Genomic DNA, 18,697 nt, shown 5'->3' with positions numbered 1-18,697 from the left:
TTGCTGGATCATATGGTAGTTCTATTTCGTTTTTTGAGGAACCTACGTACTGTTTTGCATAGTGGCTGTACTAATTTACTTTCCTACCAATAGTGTATGAGGGTTCCCCTTTCTCCATATCCTCACCAGTATCTGTTATTCCCTATCTTTTTGATGAAAGTCGTTTTAAATTGGGGTGAGATGATATCTCATTGTGATTTTCCTTGCATTTTTCTTATGATTAGTGATGTTGAACATTTTTAAATATTCTTGTTGGCCTTTTGTATATCTTCTTCTCAGAAATGTCTATTCAAATAATTTGCCTATTTTTAAATCATGTTTTCCCCCTATTAAGCTGTTTGAGTTCCTTTTATATCCTGGTTGTTAATCCACTATCAGATGGATAGTTTGCAAATATTTTCTTCCATTCTGTGAGTTGTCTGTTCACTCTATTGTTTCCTTTGCTGTACAGCTTTTGCTTGATGTAATTTCATTTGTCTGTTTTTGCTTTTGTTGCCTATACTTTTGAAGTTGTAGTAAAAAAAAAAAAATCATTGCCCAGACAAATGCACTGGAGCATTTTCCCAATGTTTTCTTCCAGATGTTTCATAGTTTCAGGTCTTAGATTTAAGTCCTTAATCCATTTTGATTTGATTTTTGTATATGGTGAGAGATAGGAGTCTAGTTTCATTCTTCTGCATGTGATTTTCCCAGCACCTTTCCCCAATATATATTCTTGGAGCCTGTCAAAAATGAATTGACTGTAAATGTGTTGATTTATTTCTGGGGTCTCTATTCTGTTCCATTGGTCTGTGTGTCGGTTTTATGTCAGTACCATGCTGTCTTGGTTACTATAGCTTTGTAGTATAATTTGAAGTCAGGTAGTGTGGGTGATTCCTCCAGCTTTGTTGTTTTTACTCATGATTGCTTTGGCTATTCAGGGTGTTTGGTTCCATACAGATTTTAGGCATTTTTGTCCTATTTCTTTTTTTTTTTTTTTTTTTTGAGATGGAGTCTTGCTCTGTTGCCAGGCTGGATTGCAGTGGCATGATCTCGGCTCACTGCAACCTCTACCTCCTGGGTTCAAGTGATTCTTGTGCCTCAGACTCCGAAGTAGCTGGGACTATAGGCACCCGCCACCACACCTAATTTTTGTATTTTTAGTAGAGACGGGGTTTCACCATGTTGGCCAGGATGGTCTTGATCTCCTGACCTCGTGATCCACCCGCCTTGGTCTCCTAAAGTGCTGGGATTACAGGCGTGAGCCACTGCGCCTGGCCTTTTTGTCCTATTTCTGTGAAGAATGTCATTGGTTGGTATTTTGATAGAGATTGCATTGACTCTTTGATTGCTTCATGTAACATTGATTTTTTTTCTTTTTTTTTTTTTTTGAGATGGAGTCTCGCTCTGTCGCCCAGGCTGGAGTGCAGTGGCACAATCTTGGCTTACTGCAAGCTCTGCCTCCTGGGTTCATGCCATTCTCCTGCCTCAGGCTCCTGAGTAGCTGGGAATACAGGCGCCCGCCACTATGCCTGGCTAATTTTTTGTATTTTTGGTAGAGATGGGGTTTCACCATGTTAGCCAGGATGGTCTCGATCTCCTGACCTCGTGATCCACCCGCCTCAGCCTCCCAAAGTGCTGGGATTACAGGCGTGAGCCACTGTGCCCGGCCGGTAACATTGATATTTTAACAATATTAATTCTTGCATTTCCTCACTTTTATTCTATGTAAGTCTGTATAAGTAAAGTGGGTTTCTAGTAAGCAGGAAATAGTTGTGTCTTATTTCCTTATCCATTCAGCCATTCTATGTCTTTTAATTGAAGAATTTAGTCCATTTACATTCAATGTTATTGGTAGGTGAGGACTTATTACTACCATTTTGTTACTTGTGGTTAAGTGATTTTCTCTGGTAGTATCTTTTAATTTGTAGCTTTTTGTGTGTGTGTGTATTTATTATAGGTTTTTGCTTTGTGGTTACAAAAACCAGTAATAAATACACTAAAAATAAAAAGGAGCCTTACAAAAAAAATCTTATAGTTATAACAAGTTGTTTTAAACAGATGACAACTTATCTTTATTTACAAAGAAAAGAATAGAAACAAACAAATAAAGGAAAAACTAAAAAATCTTTACACTTTAATTCCACCCCCTACACACATTTTGACTTTTTGTTGCCTCGATTTATGTGTTTTTATATGGCCCATCTCTTAACAGGTTGCCATAGCTATTACTGTTTTTTATAGATTTATCTTTTAATCTTCACACTGGAGTTATGAGTGGATTGCATACCACAATTTCAGTGTTAGAGTATGCTGAGTTTGTCTGTGTATTTACTTTTACCAGTGGGTTTCAATCCTTCAAATGTTTTCTTTTTGTATGTTCGTGGTTTTGTTTTTTTTTTGTTTTTTTTTTGAGATGGAGTCTCCTTCTGTTGCCCAGGCTGGAGTGCAGTGGTGCAATCTCGGCTCACTGCAAGCTCCGCCTCCCAGGTTCACGCCATTCTCCTGCCTCAGCCTCCCGAGTAGCTGGGACTACAGGCGCCCGCCACCAGGCCCGGCTAATTTTTTTGTATTTTTAGTAGAGATGGGGTTTCACTGTGTTAGCCAGGATGGTCTTGATCTCCTGACCTCGTGATCTGCCCACCTCGGCCTCCCAAAGTGCTGGGATTACAGGCGTGAGCCACCGCGCCCGGCCCGTGTTTTTTTCTTTCAGATTGAAGAACTCCTTTTAGCATATCTTGGAAGATGGGTCTGGTGGTGATGAATTTCCTCAGTTTTTGTTTGGGGCTTTATCTCTTTTTCATGTGTGAAGGATAGCTTTGCTGGGCACAGAATTCTTGGGTGACAGTTGTCTTTTGTTTTGTTTTCCTTTTTATTGGGGAGGGGGTGGCAGGGAGATGGGGTCTCACTCTGTCACCCAGGCTGGAATGCAGTGGTGTGATCATAGCTCACAGTAACCTCAAATTCCTGGGCTGAAGTGATCCTCCTGCATCAGCCTTCCAAGTAGTCGGGACTATAGGTGTGTTCTACCACACCCAGATAATTTTTTAATTTTTATTTTGTAGAGACAGGGGTCTCACTGTGTTGTCCTGGCTGCTGTTGAACTCCTAGCCTGAAGCAATCCTCCTGCCTTGGGCTCCCAAAGTGTTGGGATTACAGGTGTCAGCCACCAAGCCTGGCAGTTGTCTTTTCTTTCAGCACTTTGAATAGGTTATCCCACTCCCTCCTTCTGTTGAGAAACCTGTTGCCAGATGAATTGGAGCTCCTTTATATGTTATTTGTTCTTTTCTCTTGCTGTTTTTGGGGTCCTTTCTTTGTCCTTGACCTTTGGGGGCTTGTTTATTATATGTGTAGTGTAATATAGGGTATTTATATTTGAGTGATTATAGGGTAGTTTTATTTGGGTTTAATCTGTTTGATCTCTGGCCTTCCTCTACCTGGATATTTATATCTTTCTCAAGATTTGGGCCAGGCGCAGTGGCTCATGCCTGTAATCCCAGCACTTTGGGAGACTGAGGCGGGTGGATCACTTGAGGTCAGGAGTTCGAGACCAGCCTGGCCAACATGGTGAAACCCTGTCTCTACTAAAAATTCAAAAGTGAGCCGGGCATGGTGGCACATACCTGTAATCCCAGATACTCGGGAGGCTGAGACAGGAGAATCACTTTAACCCAGGAGGCAGAGTTTGCAATGAGCCAAGATCAAACCATTGCACTCCCGCCTGAGCAACAGAGCAAGACTCCATCTAAACAAACAAACAAACAAACAAACAAAACAAACAAAAAATTTGGGAAGTTTTCTGTTATTATTTTTTGAATAAGCTTTCTATTCCTTGCTCTTGCTCTGCTTCATCTTGAACACCACTAATTCTTAGATTTGCTCTTTTGAGGCAATTTTCTATATCTTATAGGTGTCCTTCTTTTCTCTTCTCTCTTTTCTTTTTACTCCTCTGTGTCTTTTCCAGTAGTCTATCTTCAGACCCACTGATTGTTTTCTCTGCTTGATCCATTCTGCTGTTGAGAGCCTCTATTGAATTTTTCAGTTCAGCAAATATATTTCTCAGTTCCAGGATTTCTGTTTGATTTTTTAAATTAAGTCAACCTCTGTTAAATTTTTCTGATTAATTTCTGGGTTTTTCTGTGTTATTTTAGAGATCACTGAGTTTCCTTAAAACTGCAATTTTGAATTCTTGATCAAAGAGCTTCACTGTCGCCATCCTGTTAAGGTCAGTCACTGGCTCCTTGCTTTGTCTGGTTTGAGGATGTCATGGTTCCCCACTTGCTATTATTTCTTGTGAATGTACATCTATTTCTTTGCATTGAAGGATTCGTTTTTTTGTTCCAATCTTCTCTTTCTGGTTTGTTTTGGTTTTTTATTAGATATGTTTGCTCAGAGATTTTTTGTCAATATACCTGTTAAATATCTTTTTGTTTTTGCTAGGTCCTTGCTTCCTTTTCAGCACTAGGTGGCACCTTAAGCCCAGGTGTGCCTCGGCTCTAGCAAACTTCAGAGGGCTCCCCATCCCTGATGAGGAAAGTCCCTAAGGGAATACCTCGCAGTATGGGAAGGCTAGCCGGGAGTTCATGCCCAGGGGACCTGTAGGATGTACCTCCTACAACATGGTCCTACTGACCAGCCTTTCTGATTTGGTGTCTCTTCTGTCTATGGTACAGAGCCGAGTGTCTGCTAGTCTCTACCACTGCCCATTTCTGGCTGTCCTCAGGGATATTTCTCCCTTCAGACACTCATGATGCTTCCTGTGGATTGTGGCAGGGACGGGTCTCCTGCCAGGGGGCCCAAGATGATGGGAAAGTTGATTGTCCACCTCAGTCTCACTTTTTTCAGTTTAGTAACTGAATTGGGAGAAATTTTCTACATGTTTGGTGACTGGCAGATTGGGGAAGGGACATAAAGTCTGATTCTCTTACTGTCTGCATGGAGTTTTTTCACTTCTGTGTGGCCTTGGAAACTGTGTCATCCTTATATTTGGGTTCTGGGATATTGCTGGTGATAATCTTGGTGCTGTATATTGGTTTTTGCTTTTTCTGTGAAGGAGAGTGAAGCCGGCTTTCTTGTGTTCTACCATTTTGGTAACATCACTCTATTACCAATAATCTCTTTTTATTATTAGCTGTCTAGTCAGTGTTTGCACTTCCCTAGTTGTTCTATAACTGTTTTTGTTTATTTGTTTTGTTTTTTTGCAGTTTGTTTTAACTGGGGCCCAAAGCCCATAACTTGTATTTCTTTTTGTTTATTTGTTTGTTTTTGAGATGGAGTCTCGCTCTGTCACTCAGGCTAGAGTGCAATGGTGCAATCTTGGCTCACTGCAACCTCTGCCTCCTGGGTTCAAGCAATTCTCCTGCCTCAGCCTCCTGAGTAGCTGGGATTACAGGCACGTGCCACCACGCCTGGCTAATTTTTTATATTTTTGGTAGAGAGGGGTTTCACCATGTTGGCCAGGCTGGTCTCGAACTCCTGACCTCAAGTAATCTGCCTGCCTCGGCCTCCCAAAGTGCTGGGATTACAGGCATGGGCCACCGCGCCCAGCCAGGTGTGCTTGTATTTCTTAAGCCTCTTTTCATCTATATGTTCTCCCTTCCTCTGTCTTACACTCTTGCAGTTGTTTTGTTGTTGACGAAACCAGATTGTTTGTCCTGTAGAATTTCTCACAGTCTGGATTTTACTGAGCACATCTCCTTCTTCTCATTTAATATGTTATCTCTCTTCTATTTCCTGTAAATTGGCAATTAGATCCAGATGCCTGATCAGATTCAGGTTAGATTTGGGAGAGAAAGACTACATAAGTGTTGTATACGTTTGTCAGGAGGTATATAATGTTTGGATGTTTATCTTTTTTTGTGATGTTAGAAGCTACTGCTTGTCGTTGTCTAGGTTCCTTAATTGCAACATGGTGATATTTAAGATCTATTATGCTTTCTTCATTTATTAGCTATAACACTTACATAAAGAGAAATCCCCTTTTATCATCTATTTGGTTACCCTAAGTACACTTCATATAGAAAAGCCAAGATAAAATTTGATTATTTTCCTTTATTTACCCGTTTTCAAAATAATGAATTGTTTCATAGAATCACCAAAAGGTGATCAAAAAAAGCCTTTTTCATTTTAGTATCATTATGAGCATATGGATTTAAATATATTTGATATGTTTTGACACATTGCACATGATCTTTGATGAGTTAGGTGAGCCTTTGTCATACAAACCTAGTAATCTGGGCATCTTCTTTGATTTGTGGTATGGTAGGATGTTTCCAGGTCATCTTGTGCATTTCCTGCTCTAGACCTGAAATTAGCCATTTCTTCAAGGAGCCCTGTTACATTAGTGAAAATGGCATTTAGAGACCAGAATCTGGTCCCTGGATATGTACCTCACTATTAGGTTGACTTTTGTTACCAGGCTAAGATGTTTGTATTTTTTTTAAGATAAAATATACTGTGAGTTCATACTGATATTTCTAATTCATGTTCAGGATGACAGGGTTTTTACTTAACCTTATTGATCTCCTTTAAAACATACTGAAGAATCCTTTGTACTTGGAGGTCAGTTTGGCTGTATATAAGATCACTGGTTTACATCTTTCTTTGTATTTCTAAAATATGCTATACTATTGTTTTTTGGCATAAAGTGGTGCTTTCAGAAAGTGTGGTGAAAATCTGATTCTCTTTCCCTAATTAGTGACTCGGTCTTTTTGTCTGAATGTCCAAAGGTTTTTGTTTGTTTTGTTTTCCTTTTTTTTTTTAAAGTCTAGTGTTTTACTAGACTGTGTCTTGGTGTTGGCTGTTTTGGGTCAATTTTGCAAGATATGTATGTACCCTTAAAAAAAAAAAAAAACTTTGGCCGGGCATGGTGGCTCACGTCTGTAATCCCAGCACTTTGGGAGGCGGAGACGAGTGGATCACCTGAGGTCAGGAGTTCAAGACCAGCCTGGCCAACATGGTGAAACTCCATCTCTACTAAAAATATGAAAATTAGCCGGGCATGATGGCGTGCGCCTGTAGTTCCAGCTATTCAGGAGGCTGAGGCAGAAGAATCACCTGAACCTGGCAGGCAGAGATTGCAGTGAGCAGAGATCTCGCAAGACTCTGTCTCAAAAAGAAAAAGAAAAAAAGAACACCTTGTAAATAGCTTTCTGGTATAGCTTTAAAAAATAGCAGTTTTATTAAGATATAATTTCATACCATAAAATTTACTCTTTAACTGTACAATTCAGGGGTTTTTCAAGTAATCACAGAATTGTGCATCTATCACCACTACATAATATCAGAACATTTTTGTCACCCCAAAAAGAAACCCTGTACTCCTTAGCAGCCACTCCCCATCCCCCCTTTCTCAGACTCTGGCAAGCACTAATATGTGGTTTTTTGTCTCTGGAGTTGTGTATTCTGAATATTTAACATGAATAGAATTGCACAATATGCAACCTTTTGTCACTAGCTTATTTCATTTAGCCTGATGTAGCTTTTTGTTGTTGTTGGTTTTTAACCTAGTGTTTTAAAGGTTCATTCAAGTTGTGGCATATATCAGTACTTTATTCCTTTTTATGGCTGAATAATATTCATATTTTGTTCATTCATCAGTTGATGAACATTTGAGTTGTTTTCACTTTTAGCTGTTATGATTAATGCTTCTATGAACTTTGGTGTAAAGGTCTTTGCATGGACATATTTTCAACTTGCTTGCGTATATATCTAGAAGAAGTAGAATTGCTGGGTCATGTGGTACTCTGTATTTAACATTCTGAGGAACTGCCAAACTTGTTTCCAACAAGGCTGCACCATTTTAACCAGCACTGTATATAGCACTGTAATTTCCCCACATCCTTGCCCAATACGTGTTCTTGTGTATCTTTATTTTAGTCATCCAAGTGGATGTGAAGTGTTACATCCTTGTGGTTTTGGTTTGTATTATACTGATGCCTAATGATATTGGACATCTTCTCATGTGCTTATTGGCCACTTTTATATCTTTTTTGGGGGAAATGTCTGTTCAAATATTTTGCCCATTTTAAAATTGCATTGTCTTTTTATTGTTTATTTGTAAGAATTATTTATATATTCTAATATGAGTTTATTGTCAAATATACAATTTGCAAATACTTTCTCCCAATCTGTGACTTGTCTTTTTAGTTTCTTGATGTCCTTTGAAGCACACTTTTTTTTTTAAGGAAATCCGATTTATTTGTGTTTTCTTTTGTTATTTGTGTTTTTGGTGTCAAATCTAAGAAACTATTGTTTAATCCAAGGTTAGAAAGATTTACTCATTTTTTTCATACAAGTTTAATCATATTCTCTCTGAGGTTAGGCTTATGATCCATTTTTGGTTAATTTTTGCATATGGTGTGAGGTAGGGGTCTGTATTAGTTTCCTAGGTCTGCTGTAACATTACCATAAACTGAGTGCTTAAAACAAAAATTTATTTTCTTACAGTTCTGGGGGCTGGAAGTCCAAATTAAGGTGTTGGCAGTTCCTTCTGGAGTCTCTGAGGGAAAATCCATTCTGTGACTCTCCCCCAGCTTCTGGTGGTGGCTGGAAGTCCTTTTCACTCCTTGACTTGTAGACACATCCCTCCAGTCTCTGCTTCCATCCTCATGTGGCCTTTTCCCTCTGCATGTCTTTATATGTCACCTTCTTTTCTGTCTCTCATAAGGACACCCATCATTGGATTTAGGGCTCACCCTAACTTAAGATGATCTCATCTCAAGATTCCTACCATAATTATATCTGCAAAGGCCCTTATTTCAAATAAGTTCCCATTCTGAGATTCTGGGTGGAGTTATCTTTTGAGGACCACAATTCAACCCATTGTTGGTATCCAACACCATTCTTAGTACCTTTGTTGAAAATCAATCAACCACTGATGTATGGGTTTGTTTCTAGACTCTTGATTCTGTTCCACTGATCTGTAGGTCTATTCTGTGTCGATACTACGCTGTATTGATTATGTATATGTCTTTATGTAGTTTAAAGTCATCTTTTTTTTTTTTTTTTTTTGAGACGGAGTCTCACTCTGTTGCCCAGGCTGGAGTGCAGTGGTGTGATCTCAGCTCACTGAAAGCTCCGCCTCCTGGGTTCACACCATTCTCCTGCCTCAGCCTCCCCAGTAGCTGGGACTGCAGGTGCCCACCACCACACCCGGCTAATTTTTTGTATTTTTAGTAGAGACAGGGTTTCACCGTGTTAGCCAAGATGGGCTCAATCTCCTGACCTCGTGATCTGCCTCTCCTGACCTCGTGATCTGCCTGCTTCGGCCTCCCAAAGTGCTAGGATTACAGGCATGAGCCACCATGCCCGGCCTAAAGTCATCTTGAATTACAGTGTTTATTTAGTGCTGTGTTCGTTTGTTTTTTTTCCTTTGATTTCCTATTTCATATGTTGAATCTTCTTGTCTGTCTTTCATATTTATCTTTTTGTCATATTTATCATTTTTTATCCAGAATCCATTTTCAGTTTCTTCATTTCTTTTAGATTTTTTAAAATTTTATTTTATTTTATTTTTAAGTTCTGTTGGACTTGATTCTTTTTTATTTAAAAAACATATTCTGTCTTTTTTGGCTGGGCACAGTGGCTTACGCGTGTAATCCCAGCACTTTGGGAGGCTGAGGTGGGCAGATCAACTGAGGTCAGGAGTTTAAGACCAGCCTGGCCAACATGGTGAAACCCCATCTCTACTAAAAAAAACAAAAATTAGCTGGGCATGGTGGTGGGTGCCTGTAATCCCAGCTACTCGGGAGGCTGAGGCAGGAGAATCACTTGAACCTGAGAGGCAGAGGTTGCAGTGAGCCGAGATCATGCCATTGCTCTCCAGCTTGGGCAACAGAGCAAGACTCCATCTCAAAAAAACAAACAAAACAAACAAACAAAAAATTCCCTTTTCTTAATTCTTTTTTTTTACTTTAAGTAGTTAGCTATTATGTTTATTTGCTTTTGTGTCTTGCGCCAGTTTAGTTTTTATTTCTGAAATGTCTTCTTTTTTTAAATTTTCTCTCCTAGATTCTGTCATTTCTTTGTGTAATTTTTCTTTTTCTAAGTCACCTAATTTCTAAGTATATTATTCGGATTTACTTACTTTTTTACAGCTTTTACTCTTTCTTAATTTTCTGAGTTTGTTTTAAATCTTATTTTGTTAGCATTTCTTTTTCAGCTACTGGCATTTTCTCCCTAGTGTGGGATTTGTCCTGGCAGGCTTCAGTTTGTCAGTTGCAAGAGATTATAGGGACCATCTCCCAGAGCATTCTTATACTGTCAGAGCTTCCCCAAGGATTTTAAAAAATATATGTTGATAACCATTACTTTTGGAATATTAAAGCATTGAAAAGGGAAGTGGAGTGAAACAGTCCTATTGGGTCAGTCCGCATCACCAGACAGTGTTGTAGAAAATGATGTGCTGCTGACAGAGACATGTGCTCCTCTTATCCAGAGCTCCAAATGTGCTACTGTAAGAGCCTTCCTAGATATCAAATGAGAAAGTCATAATACTGGCTGCTTTGGTAAATATAAATCTCTTAGACTGGTATAATTTAAAGATGCCTGAACATATAATATTTAATGTGATATGATCTAAGACTATAGTTTTATTTAAAGGCAAACTCCTTACTTTTGTGTGGCACAATTCAAAATTTTAAAGTAACTTAAAAAGCAGTCACTTTAGGATTTAGTTTGTCTATTGATTTCTAGCCTGCCCCACCTCCCCAGCCTTTTATGACTCTCCCTTCATGTCTAAAGTGTTCTGGTATAAAAACTTGTTTGTTTAGCAAATATCGTATTTACTTTTTAAAAAGCATTTTCTCATGTATATCGCACATAATTACAGTAATCGTTCCCCCAGTTTTTGGATGAAGAAACCAACACTGAAGGGGCGAGGTGGCCTCCCAGGCTCAGAGGGTGATTCAGAATCCAGGCCTGGTGTTCCTTCCACAGTACCGAAGCGCCACACATTAGTTGTCTTGTAGATTTTCCACACTTCAGGGAGAATGCCAAAGTATCTTTGCCTTGCACACACTACCTGTTCAACACTCAGTGACGAGGGTGTCGTGTGTGCTCAGGCAACTCCCGCCCTTCTTCCTTTTGCTCAAGAGGCTTGGATTCCAGACTCCATGGTGCCAGACAGCCCAGTGACAGGCTGGAGGAGGGCAGGACTTGGCAGAGAGGATGCCTGAGGGAAAGAGGAGCAAGGAGGAGGGGAGGCAGGTAGCATGACCCACTACTCTGACTTCGACAGCTTTTAACATGTTTTTGAGAGATCCAAATTGCAAGTGAGCTTGGAGTCCCTCCTTTATGGCTACTTGAAATCTGCCTCTTTAATGTGACACCCACAGAGACGGGCCATGTGGGACTTGGGTTCATCGAGGCTGCCTTATCAAAGGTTCTAAATTCTGGAGAATAATGGAAAGTCACTTTGGTCCTTAGCTCTATAATTTGAGAGGATGACAATACTACTACTATTCGTTTGAACTTAAGAACTTTGTCAAAGCAGGAAAAACAACTATTGGTTTTTCTTGGGATGACTGAATGACCTTTTTCTCTTCAGTTGCTGATTTTATAGGGCTAGATCCCAGAATTGCTGCATGGCTTATAGATCCTAGTGATGCCACACCCTCTTTTGAAGATTTAGTAGAAAAATACTGTGAAAAATCCCTTACGGTTAAAGTGAACAGCACATATGGAAATTCCTCAAGAAATATTGTGGTGAGTTGTTTAAGATAAGGTTTTATCAACCTTAATACATCCTATTTTTTCTGGAAGCTTTTTCTATTTTATTGATAGCCTAATAGTAAAAAGAACATTGTCAACATTCATTTTCACTTATTCAGCACAAATAGTTGTGACCTTGGCATTTCTGGTGGAGGATGTTGAATAAGGATAGGTGATGGCTGTTCTTCTATGGCACCTGTTCCTAGGAAATCTGTCCATAGTGTGACTCTTCCAGATGACTCTCTGATTTCAGTGTCACCTGCTCCATGAACACAATGCCACTCATTGATAAATCCTTAGGGCTGGTGACGTGGCCACAGTGCCAGAGGTCCTGGGATGGCTACTCTTCACTCTGTGTGGAGAGAATGGTCAGAACTGCCCTGGGTCTCGGGCTGGGTGCAGTAGCTCATGCCTGTAATCACAGCACTTTGGGAGGCTAAGGTGGGCCGATCACTCGAGGCCAGGAGTTCAAGACCAACCTAGCCAATCTGGTGAAACCCTGTCTCTACTAAAAATATAAAAATTAGCCAATCATGGTGGCAGGTGCCTGTAGTTCCAGCTACTCAGGAGGCTGAGGCAGGAGAATTGCTTGAACCTGGGAGGCAGAGGTTGCAGTAAGCCGAGATCGTGCCACTGAACTCCAGCCTGAGTGACAGAGTGAGACTCTGTCTCAAAAAAAAAAAAAAACTGTCTTGGGCCTCTCTCCAGGCCCTCCCCTGCTAGAGATACCCCTAGTTATCAGGAAGCACCATCTGGAAAACAAAGGCACTCACACCTTCTAGAACTGTGCCTAGAACCCAGAGAGAGAGACTTCTCAGCAGGCCCCAGAGGAGAGGTGTCTAGTGGTGGCAGTGTGGCCACAGTTGGGGCCACCCTGTTCAGGCTTTCTAGTTAGCTGTCAGTGAACAGTTACATGGTAAAATCACTGCTGGAAGAACACACAGGCTACTGAGCTAGCTCAAGCAATCAGAGCAAAGCAAGAGGTGATGTGAGCCCTCGCCATGTACTGGGCACTGAGCTGGGGCTAAGAGGTGATGTGAGCCCAAGCTGTGTGCTGGGCACTGAGCTGGGGATAAGAGGTGATGTGAGCCCATGCTGGGCACTGGGCACTGAGCTGGGGGTAAGAGGTGATATGAGCCTGTGTCGGGCACCGGGCACTGAGCTGGGGATATTTGCCTCATGTACTTCATCCTCACAGATCATCTGTGATGTGAAGATTTGTAACAATAGGGTTTTGGGGTTATAAGTTGCAGAAATGCACTCTCCCTTAATATAAAAAGAGATTTATCAGAAGGATATGGGGTAGCCCACAGAATCAGAGGAAAAGCAGTACCAGGCCTTGGGAAGAACAGGAGCCAGGCAGCCCTGAGTCCCAGGGAGCTGGAACTGGTAGGCTTGGTGGCAGCACTGAGCCATGACTTTTTCTCTGTCCAAAAGTCAAAGTTTCAGCACTTGGAGAGTGTTTTCTTTCCCTCCTTGTACCATGTGTCTACACCCCACCAGGGAGGCCAGGCATCTTGATTAGTATCCCTACCCACACTTCATGCCGTCAGGCAGGGAGACTTCTCCAAACAGAAGCTGAGATATTAGAAAGAAGGAGTTGTCCATCTCAGAATTATCAGTCCCAGTTTACAGATGAGAAAACTGAGGTATAGAAAGGTTAACGTACATGTGCCTTGCCCAGGGTCAAATTGAGGCCAGGGTTCAACTCATCCACACTCGAGGCAGAAAAGAGGCAGCCTCAGATGCAGTTCTGTTTATGTCTCATCAGCCAGATATGTCTCTGTAGTTGAGCCATGCAGGGCATGGATGAGGGTGGGAGATGGAAGTCCAGCCATTAATCATTAATCTACAGATCACAGGTTACACCATTCTCTCCAAAGAGGTGGCATGAATTGTTCAGATAAATGGAAGAGAGTTCCAGGTAGAGGGAGCAGCAGGGATATGGTAAGACTCTCAGAGAACATGGTGCCTCTATGGAGGACAGTAAGACCAGCCTGGGGAGAAGGAGGCATGGCGGTGGGGAGCCAGAGAAGATTTAGGGGCTCCTCGTGCAGCTGTGCCATACCAGGGAGCTGGGCCTGTCCTGGGGGTATTCAAACTAGGAGTCACATGGTCAGTTTTGGGGCGTGGAAGGCTCCTGCAGGCAGCCAGGTAGAATTCTGCCAGGTGGCAGTCAAGAACTTGACATGGAGGGACTCTTCTGTAGGATGTTCTCCCAACATTCACAGGAGAGCCACAAGCAAGATGACTAGAAAACATTGCCAAGGTGTGTGCAGTTAGCCACTGGTCCCATGGGATGTTCACTCTAATCTCAGGCCTTCAGCAGAAAACTGAGTCTGAGTGGGCTGGAGGTGGGGGATTTGTTTGGCAGAATGGGGTGTTGAAGAGGTCCTGGCACTCCAGGTTAGGGGAAGGGTAATTAGACTCTGTATTGAGGGACACATCTCATCCCATCTCCCTCTTTGTCAGCTGAACACAGACCCTTGTTTATCATCTCCCAGGGCCTCTGTGTGCATCTCCTGGGGTGAGAATGGAGGGGTAAGTGTGGAACGTGGCAGCAGCTGTGCGTGGGTGCAAGGTGGTAAGGCTGAGACAATGGAGCTGTGGACTCCAGAGAGGCCAGGTCTGCATTCTCCTCTCCCTGCTACCATTTAATCATTGTACCTGAGACATTAGGCTTCTTTGTGGTTCTGTTTCTCAGTCTATAAAATGAAGAAATACCCTCGGTTGGGAGGAAGTGTCCAGCTATGGATAGCTTGCACTTGCGCAGTAGAAGCACTTTCTACAGATGGGAACTTGTCTAGTCGAGGTGTTTGGTGATACTACCACGTACATGACATCTGCCATGGAAAACCTCATGAGATTTTACTAGGAAACATTTTTCAAGTCATGTCAGTTCCAGACTGTGATTGCCACCAAGTTTATCTGATTTTTAAAAATACTTTTGCTCTTTTAAAGAATCAGAATGTATGTGAGAACCTGAAGACACTCTACAGACTTACAATGGACCTTTGCTCTAAACTGAAGGCAAGGCATTTTATTATAATTTCTGGCTGACAGAGGCTCACAAGAGATGTCTTTTCATTGGCACCCGCACTCCCAGGGAGTTTGAATGTGAAGGAAACGAAACGTTGAGTTCTAAGAACAAATTAACCTGTGCATTACTCAGAAAAGGGTTGTCTAGAATGATAAGAACTGAAGTTTTAAAAATGCTTTCTGTAGGTTGAAAACAATTGTAATATTTTTTAAAGCCTCTTCTTTAAGTGGGATGTTTCCAATGCCATAGTTAATGTAAAAGCTGAGCATTGATTTTGATTAATAGTGGGATGGACATAGCTTCACTCAACCAGAGTCTTCCTGGGAAGCAGACAGCCACTGCAATGAGCCACCAAGAAGAGCTGAGTGGAGGGACTGTGTCCAGAGGCCAGGGAGGGCAAAGGGAACCAGCCAGAAGGAGAAAGCTCCAGGGACAGGCAGTAGCTCAGCCTGTTTCCCTCCCTCCTGCCCCCGATGCCCCATCTGAGAGCAGAGGAGTGGCCCGGGTGATGTGACCTGGAGGAGCCTGCCCCGCCTAATGGGCAAGGGCAGGGCAGAGAATGGGTCTGGAGGGGCAGGAGAGAACATGAGGGCAAGAGTTGGAGGATGGAGCCCGGGACTCTCTAATGGCAGCAGGAAAAATAAAAACGATGAGACTCATGAAGAACACAGGAAGGCCCGGATAAATAGAGATTCCATGCTCTCAGGGGAGGTGGCCTGAAATAAAGATTCTAATGTTCCTCAAATTAATCCATAGTGGCAGTGAAAAATCAATGAGAATTATTGGTAAATTTTGGGAATTCAGTAAGCCTATTCTGAAATTAAAATGGTAGACTAGAAGTCCACAAATGCTTAAATCAATCTTAAAAATGAAAAAGAGTGAAGAAAATTGAGGATGGGGCTTGGCCTATCAGAATTTCTTTTTATTTCTTTTTTTCCACTTCCAATGTTTGACTTGAACCTATCTATATTTCTAAATATCTCTACCAGCTCTTGGTAATAAAATAGCCTACTTAAGGGAAATAAGAGTTCATTAGGAAGAGCAAGTAAGAGGAGTCGAGGTTGGGTAGGAGACCAGCCATGCCCATGATAGGGGTCGCCTTAATTCTAGCTCAACAAAATTTAGGCTTTTTGGTTGGGTGCGGTGGCTCATGCCTGTAATCCCAGCACTTTGGGAGGCCAAGGTGGGCAGATCACTTGAGGTCAGGAGTTCAAAACCAGCCTGGCCTACATGGCGAAACTCCGTCTCTCCTAAAAATTTTTAAAATTAGCCTGGCATGGTGGGGGGTGCCTGTAGTCCTACCTACTCAAGAGGCTGAGACAGGAGAATCACTTGAACCCTGGAGGTGAAGGTTGCAGCGCGCTGAGATCGCGCCACTGCACTCCAACCTGGGCAGCAGAGCAAGACTCTGTCTCAAAAAAAAAAAAAAAAGTAGGCTTTTCAACAAAATGCAGATACAATAATATTTAAATTGACATTGATGTTATTTCTTCCTATTAAACAGGATTATGGTTTATGGCAACTATTTTGTACTTTGGAGCTTCCTCTGATACCAATTTTGGCAGGTAAGTTACCATAAAGATGAAGTACAGCCATTTTTCTAGAGGGTTCTTCATATTGTTTGGGATGAATATTTCTCCATACCTTACTTAGGAGTACATAGTATATCTCATGGGCACCAGAGAGGTAGCAAGCCTATTATTTTCCCTTTCTGTAGTGAGGGGTTGGACTGCATTCCCTCTTGGTATGGAAAGACTCGAGGTTCTGACATCTTGGTCATATGGGATCCCTGCTGTGCTGCCTGGCCCAGGAGGAGTAGGCTTCTCTAGATGTTTTATATGTTAGTGGTTGTCTCTCATTCTGGTTTGCTGTCCTTATAACCTTGAGAACCTTCCTGCAAGAACTGATGCAGGGCTCTCTTCTGCCTTTGCCTTTGACCGCAGGTCCTGATGGGCACCACGTCAGCCAGGGGGCATTCACAGTGTGGGAAGGGCCAGGCTGGCCAGTGCAGTCCCCTCGCCCACTCCCACCTCAAAGGCCAGCTCTGTCAATGCGCCCATTTGCCTGTATGACACAGGGATCCTGACAGATCCTGTGCAGAGGTTGGCATGCAGCAGGTGCTGAGTAAATGGCAGTTGCAGTCATTATTGTCCTCATCAGGGAGCGAAGCATTTTAGTCTTTAGTAAAAAGGATACATTAATGCAAATATGATCTGGTTTGGGTTTCGAATCACAGTGATGGAAAGCCACGCCATTCAGGTGAACAAAGAGGAGATGGAGAAGACGTCAGCACTTCTTGGGGTAAGTTATTATTCCAGATGGTTTGTACTGGCCATCTCTTTCCTGCATGAGATAGTTGTTCCCAGTGGCAGGTCTAGAGTAGATTCTCCTTTTCTTCTCTTCCTTGTTTGGTGTTGACAGTATTTCTCCCTCTTTCTGATGCCTGCAGGGGAGAACCAAGCATTGAAAAGACCTAAACAGCATCTAGTGCGTGTGTGTCCGGGGAGTTCTTTAATGGCTCCTCAGGATCCTCCTCAAAAGTTACGTTTTTCTCACAGGGACATCATCCCCTGTAGTTTGGTGAAGGAATTCTTGGGTTTCTTGAAGAACAAAAATACAGAGATGTGTAAAGATGCATGAAAAAATACTTAAAAATGCTCTACTTCAGTTTTCTTAAGAAAACACATGTAGGTAGAGAGTGGGAAAATAGACACAGAGACTGGGAAGGGTGAGCAGTGGTGGGGGCAAAGATGAAGAGAAGCGGGCTAAAGGGTGCAAACATACAGTAAAATAAAAGAAATAAATTCAGTGTTTGATAGCAGCGTAGGATGACTGTACTTAACAAAAAGGTATTGAACTTGAATGATGGGCGCTCTGAATACCCTGACTTGACCACCACACATTATATACACGTAATACATTTTCTCATGTACCTCATACATCTGCACAAATTTTTAAAAAGGCTAAACCACATGCCAGGAGCATCTTTAAAATAAAATGTTTAAAGGAAACCCCAATATAACCATCACCTGGTTCAAAGCACAGACTTTCCAGAGTCCTGTGTGCTTTCCCTATCCCAACCCCTTTCTTGCTGCCAAAAGTAACTGCAACCCTGACTTTTGTAGCCTTTTCATTGTTGCTTTACTTTCTAGCTTTCCCACTTCAAAGCCTAAACAATGTAGTTTAGCTTTGCTTTTGAACTGTAAGTAAACAGTGATTTACATGTGGCCTTTTACCCAGCCTTCTACATCTCAGCTCCACCTGTGTTTCTGTGTGTCACTCAGTGCTGTGGAGTTTTCTGTTGTAGACTGTGCTGCCCTTGGTGTCTCTGTCCCACTGCCAATAGGCGTGTGGTTGTTTCCAAGTGGCAGTCATTACAAACCACGCTGTACCTCTGAGTGCATTCCCTGTGCCTGTGGGCACAGGTTTCTGTGGGCTGTGAGGTGACTAGTGCTGCTGGGACACAGGGAAGCTGTTGCTTAGTTTTATTCAATAATGCCCAATGGCTTCCCAGAGTCTCACCCATGAGAATGCATACGGGATCCCATTCTTGCACATCCTCACTTCCCCTGGCTGCATCAGACTTTTACATTGTAGCCATTTTGGTGAGGCTATAATGATATCTCATTATGAGTTTTGTTTCTATTTTCCTGATTACTAATGTCAACCAAGAAGAGGTGAAAGAGCAGGCTGCAAAGCAGTTAGACAAGGCATTCCTGGGGTCTTAGAAACTGCAATTCAGGAGACACAGGTTCAGCTAAAGGCCAATATGTGTTCTGAAGAGAGGAAGGGGAGTTGAGATTTTTAAAAGGAAGCTAAGGGCGAATACACATTTGTTGTGAAAGAATTATCATTGGTGGAGGTGGTTGGCTTAGTACATGAGTCCGTTGAGCTCATTGGTTGTCGTTCTTCAGGAGGTGCAGCACTGGCAAAATCTAGCTGTTTTCCAGGATGTTGTGGTCATTG

General features: G+C 42.1%; 1 protein-coding gene across 3 annotated transcripts in view; it reads left to right on the top strand.

The window, feature by feature from the left end:
• The window catches only part of POLN (DNA polymerase nu), a 170,944-nt gene that overhangs the window by 51,062 nt on the left and 101,185 nt on the right, over positions 1-18,697 (top strand). For all 3 annotated transcript variants that reach the window (XM_063808588.1, XM_054683714.2, XM_063808589.1), the window contains 4 exons: positions 11,528-11,685; positions 14,653-14,721; positions 16,236-16,296; positions 16,968-17,032. In XM_063808588.1, coding sequence (XP_063664658.1) covers positions 11,528-11,685; positions 14,653-14,721; positions 16,236-16,296; positions 16,968-17,032 — 353 coding nt within the window. The remainder of the gene's footprint in view (positions 1-11,527; positions 11,686-14,652; positions 14,722-16,235; positions 16,297-16,967; positions 17,033-18,697) is intronic.

This window comes from Pan troglodytes, chromosome 3, assembly GCF_028858775.2.
Source record: "Pan troglodytes isolate AG18354 chromosome 3, NHGRI_mPanTro3-v2.0_pri, whole genome shotgun sequence".
NCBI classification, from domain to species: domain Eukaryota; kingdom Metazoa; phylum Chordata; class Mammalia; order Primates; family Hominidae; genus Pan; species Pan troglodytes.
Note: the sequence above shows the minus strand (reverse complement) of the source record. Positions and strands in the feature narration are given on the sequence as shown.